The sequence below is a fragment of the Pinus tabuliformis genome, chromosome 4_1, assembly GCF_031772625.1.
Source record: "Pinus tabuliformis cultivar Carrire ecotype Pingquan chromosome 4_1, CPIR1, whole genome shotgun sequence".
Taxonomy (NCBI): domain Eukaryota; kingdom Viridiplantae; phylum Streptophyta; class Pinopsida; order Pinales; family Pinaceae; genus Pinus; species Pinus tabuliformis.
In genome coordinates, this window is record NC_142303.1 from 756340002 (window position 1) to 756346066 (window position 6065).

The 6065-nt window shown below is 35.2% G+C and overlaps 2 protein-coding genes across 2 annotated transcripts; one reads left to right on the forward strand and one right to left on the reverse strand.

Annotated features, from left to right (window-relative positions):
• The first annotated feature begins 255 nt into the window (after positions 1-255).
• Positions 256-1122, forward strand: LOC149178354 (F-box protein At1g67340-like). The gene is made up of 2 exons (XM_089423627.1): positions 256-390; positions 592-1122. The coding sequence occupies exons 1-2, from the start codon at positions 337-339 to the stop codon at positions 898-900; spliced, it is 363 nt and encodes a 120-aa protein (XP_089279753.1). The 5' UTR covers positions 256-336; the 3' UTR covers positions 901-1122.
• Positions 1123-4090: 2968 nt separating this feature from the next.
• On the reverse strand, positions 4091-5732 carry LOC149178355 (uncharacterized). The gene has a single exon (XM_089423628.1). The coding sequence runs from the start codon at positions 5140-5142 to the stop codon at positions 4381-4383; it is 762 nt and encodes a 253-aa protein (XP_089279754.1). The 5' UTR covers positions 5143-5732; the 3' UTR covers positions 4091-4380.
• Positions 5733-6065: the final 333 nt, after the last annotated feature.

The following is a 6065-nucleotide window of genomic DNA, read 5'->3' on the forward strand; positions in this document are numbered from 1 at the left end:
TTCACTGCTTTTTCCCCTGCGAATTGTTGTTTGATATTTTCACTGTCTTTTCCCTGCGAATTGTTGTTGCTGTTCTTCTTCCCTGGCTTTTGGCAGGGACTGGTTAGTATTAAGCATCTTAGGTTCTCACTTTCATCTCATCATTTTCTTCAATACTCTGCATTGCATTGACTTGCCTTGTTTCTTGTTCAAATTTGATATTTACGGATTTCGTTTTCTTTACGCAGATGTAAGAGATTCAATACTCTAGGCCTGCATCCACTAGTATTATCCACCGCTTCAACCTGCTCATTCGCCGTCAAAGCTTCCAGCTGGTCAAGCGGTGCGCACAATTTTATGAAACGATGCGCCGAAGCAGGAAACATCGAAGCCTACTACACTCTGGGCATGGTAAGCGCGCCGATTCTTTACCCCCTTTTAGCTTTATTCCTTCCATCCATGTTCACCAATAAAGCAAACTTACTCTGTCAAAGCCACAGCCGGCAGTGGAATAAACAAATAAAAGTCCGCGTAGTAGCCCATGAGATTACTTTCGTGTAAACGCTTACGATTCCAGAGAGCCGCCTTAATTTAATCCCCCTTCATGTGCAGATCCGATTCTACTGTCTTGAAAACCGAGGCGGCGGAGCGTCATTGATGGCCAAGGCCGCCATTTCATCATACTCCGCAGCCCTACACTCCTTAGCCATCATTCAATTCAACGGCAGCGGAGGCACAAAGAAAGACAAGGATCTCAAAGCCGGGGTAGCCCTCTGCGCCAGGTCAGCATTTCGCGTGGACGCCTTGCGAGAGCTCGGCCACTGCCTGCAGGACGGTTACGGCGTTACCAAGAACATAGCCGACGGAAGGCGCTTTCTCGTCCACAAATATAGTATATTTCCTAATCTCAATGATTCTTGACAAGTTTTTGTTAAAAGAGTCTTTATGACAATCTTCTTTGATGTATTGGGCATTTTCATATTTTAATATTGAAAAACAACTTTTCCTGAATTGCAATGTATTGTATTATAGAGTTTATGGTTTGATAAGACGCTGGGCTTCAGCTGTGAGGTAAAACTTAAAACGTTTCAAATCCGGGAACCGCTGAACTGAACCACGAGAAGTCTCCTCCTCCTTAACAATATCCCCGCATTCTGCAGATTATTATCCTAGGCGGCGACTTTAGAATCCAGAAAATCCACTATATATTCAACTTTTAGCTTGCAGAGTTTCTTGAACCACCCCAGTTTTCCGTCCCCTTGGGGTTTACTATGCTTTTAACTTTTTGCGTGGGAAAATATAATTCAATATCTTACAAAAGTTCCGCTTAAATTTTAAATTCGAATGCCTAATTTTTCATATTTTAATTTCGAAATCTTCATTCATTTATCTCACGTCTCCCCGCTTTACATGTTCGTTGACTTGCTCATTTGTAAAGGAACTGTGCAAACCTCGCACTTTAATAGTTATAATATGTTTTAGTCACGTGTACCTTCCTCGATGACTATAATTCAAATTTGTAGAGCTTAATAAATTGAATGCAAAAGGTTAAGTTAATTTTAAGCAAATACTTTATTACTGATAGTATTAGATAAATATGTTTTAACGTCAAGCACCTTGTGGTATACGTCGATGTGTATGTTAGGGTATAATTCAAATTCAAAATAGTAAAACTTGGAGTTGTCTAACGAGACGGAAGAATTGCCCGCACGGTCAAAAAGTGGCTGGAATTCAGGGGAAAAAATTTCAAAAAATATTGTAGAGGCAGTTCGTATTTTTGATGGTGGAAATGGTGTTTTTGATGGTGGAAATGGATTCAGCACCATCAAAAACATCTAGGACAGCTAAAATTTTGAAGTTTAACAACTATAACTTGGATTTACAAAAAAATTTGCCAAATTTTCTCTAAATAAAACCGGAATTTCCATAACTTTCCGGGCAACTCCTCTGCCTCGTTAGACTAATTGTTTTTAAAAGTGTAAAGATACATTGAAGGTGTGGAAGATTTGGGAAGATTTGTCTTATAGTTATGCATATAACATTCTAAATGAATTATCATCAAAATATGTGAATTTTTGTCAAGATTTGGGAAGATTTGTCTTATAGTTATGCATACAACATCCTAAATAAATTATCACCAAAATATGTGAATTGTGGTAATCCATTAATATATTTGTTCCTATTAATTGCATGTGCATTACTAAGATAAAACTGTGAAAATCCTGATTTTTAGGATATATATACAGGTAATCTATACAAGTTTAGAACCACCACTTCAAATCTCATTTCCAACCTGTCCGATAAAGATTATAATGTTCCAGGAATCCACAATAAATAAACAAAATAACATTATAATTTATGCTGCAAATATGCAGGTAATCTATACTAAGACATCATAATATCCTGAGTAGAAGCATTGAATAGCATTTAAATATCTTGAGCACAAGCATTGAATAACTTTTGAAAAATACGATAATGTTACTAGGAAATATAATTACTGTACCAAAATATTGGAAAGCAATCCAGGATGGAATTGGAAAGCAATATAGGATGTAATTGCAAAAAGTCATTTTATCTTTCTGAAAATATCTTAATGTTACTAAGAAATATTAGTACCAGAACATTGAAAAGCAATCTAAGATGAAATTAGAACCACCACTTCAAATCTCATTTCCAACCTGTTGGAAAGCAATCCAGGATGGAATTGGAAAGCAATATAGGATGTAATTGCAAAAAGTCATTTTATCTTTCTGAAAATATCTTAATGTTACTAAGAAATATTAGTACCAGAACATTGAAAAGCAATCTAAGATGAAATTAGAACCACCACTTCAAATCTCATTTCCAACCTGTCTGATAAAGATTATAATGTTCCAGGAATCCACAATAAATAAACAAAATAACATTATAATTTATGCTGCAAATATACAGGTAATCTATACTAAGACATCATAATATCCTGAGTAGAAGCATTGAATAGCTTTTAAATATCTTGAGCACAAGCATTGAATAGCTTTTGAAAAATATGGCTGCAACAAAACTATAAATATCCTGAGTAGAAGCATTGAATAGCATTTAAATATCTTGAGCACAAGCATTGAATAACTTTTGAAAAATACGATAATGTTACTAGGAAATATAATTACTGTACCAAAATATTGGAAAGCAATCCAGGATGGAATTGGAAAGCAATATAGGATGTAATTGCAAAAATTCGTTTTATCTTTCTGAAAATATCTTAATGTTACTAAGAAATATTAGTACCAAAACATTGAAAAGCAATCTAGGATGAAATTGCTAGAATGAAATTGCAAAGAAGTTCGTTTCAATTAAACAACAACGGAGTTTCAAGGTGTGTAAACATAGATAACAATGAAGTTTCAAGGTGTATGAACTTTTATAATGAACAAGATTTCTAAAAACAAGTGTGAACTTTTATAATGAATAGCATTTCTAAAAACAGCCACTGCAATTGCTATAATATAAGAGTCTTTAAAGTGTTTTTTTTTTTTAGTAATTATGATATATATAATTGAAAATAAGTAAGCAGTAATTTTAACTATATCAATAATGATGATATATTATAGTTTTGTGATGGAGGAGTTTGATGAGGACAAACTGCAATCAAGATATACATTTAAAAACAATTATAAATAAATTTTAATCAATTTAAAAAAATATTAATTAATAATATAGTCTAATTATTTTAATTGAATTTAAATGGTGATTTTTAACATTCTCTATTTTTAATATTAAAATGATTTAAATGGTGGTTTCTAATATTCTCTATTTTTAATATTTTGTTGTAAGTATATAAATTATTGTTTCTAGTTTTATCAATAAATAAGATATATATATATATATATATATATATATATATATATGCACACAACTTATTACATATAATAAACATTCATAAAACTAAAATATCATTTTTTACAATATCTATATGAAATTTAAATTTGTCAATATATATGGTATAAGGGTATACATATTGTATCATTTTTCCAAATTTTATACCATTTTTCCAATTTAAAAAATCTATCAACCTCTCTTTGCACCTTTTGGGACAATTGCTAGTTATTATTATTTTTAAAAATATACATCAACTTTTTGCTAAGTTGAACATACCACCATCTATATGCCGAGAGCCAACTCGAAACTTTGAGCAGGGTAAGCTAAATGAATGATAACCCAGCGAAACTCTTTAAACAATCCATGACATGGTTTACCCTACTCCAGTTGACTCCGCCGAATTTACCCTATTTTTACATTTGCCAAATACCACTCAACAGCTGAAAAACCCCATTCTGTAAAATGAAAGGAGAAAGCATTACACTACTGAGAGCTAATACGATAAACAGTAGGAAGTATTTCACAATGTACACATTGAATTTGGGCTCAGAACAAGAAATCGGAAGGGATGAAGGAATAAGCAATGGTGCCTGATTCGGTGCTTAGATGTGCAGCACTGCAATTCCCTGTTTCAATACCCATAGTTTTAAAGACACCATGGGAATGGGCATTTATCATGTCGTGTAATCTCTGGAGCTTGCGACTCAGTTCCAGTGCTTGCGATCTCAGGACGCCATTCTCTTCTATTATGTGAGCATAATGCTGTGAAGCGATATTGAATTGGTCCAGTATCTGCCCGTTCTCTGCTCTCAGATGAGCCACCTGAGTCCTCAGCTCGTCAAAGTGATGCTGTTTCCGGAGCCTGGACCTCCTTGCTGATTCTCTGTTAGACATCATCCTTCTCTGCTTCCTCACGTCTATCCCTTGCTGATCCTCTGCTTCATCAGACGCTAAAATGCTCCGAGATTGGGAGATGCCCTCCCCACTGGCTCCAGGGGAATACAATGAATTCTGAGTTGGGCACCTCTTGTCCACAGACTCACGCACTGATTTCTTTGTGGGCACTATAGTTTTGGCCCCAGAAACATTCAGATGAGCAGCAAAGTTCTTATTGTTGTATTGGGTACTGCCCATGTCATATATTTCTCCACTGAATTCTACTGGATGGATTGGGAGGACAGAATTTTCGGGAATGTCCATTTGGGTTGAATGAGAAGCAAGCATCTGATTTGACTGCAGCCCTGTCAAAGAGGGCGAAACAGGGCTAAAGCTTTGAGATCCTTGCGCGATGATAACTGTCCGCTCCATTAATAAAAATGTTACAGCAGTTGATGTGTTACAGCTCCTTTTGCCGTCTGTGATGAATCAATTTGAATTGGAGATGGTAACATATACCCGATTCAACAGGAAATATATAAAGCCCTGAAATGATGGCAGAGACAAAAGTTTGGGAGTTTTCAAGGAAACCCAAAAGAGACAACCCTATAGCTATACACAGGAATGGTGAAAAACGAGAAAAGACTTGTACCAGAAACCCAAAAGCATATACAGCAACGGAACAGAAACACCATACCGAATAGCTTCTGAAGAAAAGTGAACATAAATAGGATCTTTGGCTGCTCAATTTAGAATCTGACTCATACACACATGCTATGTTACTTACAGACCAGTTGATTGTATTGATAACAGCTACTGCAATGATAGCATTCAATTAACCTCAATATATTGGACTATCAAGATTAAACCAAACTTTCCTACATCAGAATTGAAGGCCTTTGGTTGCTATAAGTAGGCCGTGTGGACCTTCAAATCCACCCTGCAGAAAAGCTACCCAAAGCTATATATTTAAGTCCTAAATTTATCCAACTCAAAATCAAAATCTAAATCTAAATCTAAATACAACCCAAAGTACATGAACAGACCATATGATTACAAGGGAAAAATGCAAAAATGACATGGGCAGCACTGAACTCCTAGAGCAGCAGGTAGCAGAGAAAATGTTTGAAGAAATGAAAGGGAAAATGGTTTGAGCGGAGCATGTATTTATGGCTGTGGATCAACGAAATGTGACCATGTGAAAGAGCAAAGGCAATATAAACAGAAGAAGAGTAAGAATTTCTTTTTGCCAGTAGGACCCACATTGAAACGAGGAAATGGCCAAAAGAGGAGACAAATGGATAATGCACAACCGGTTATATATATTAAATAATAAAAATAATCAAACAGCAGTA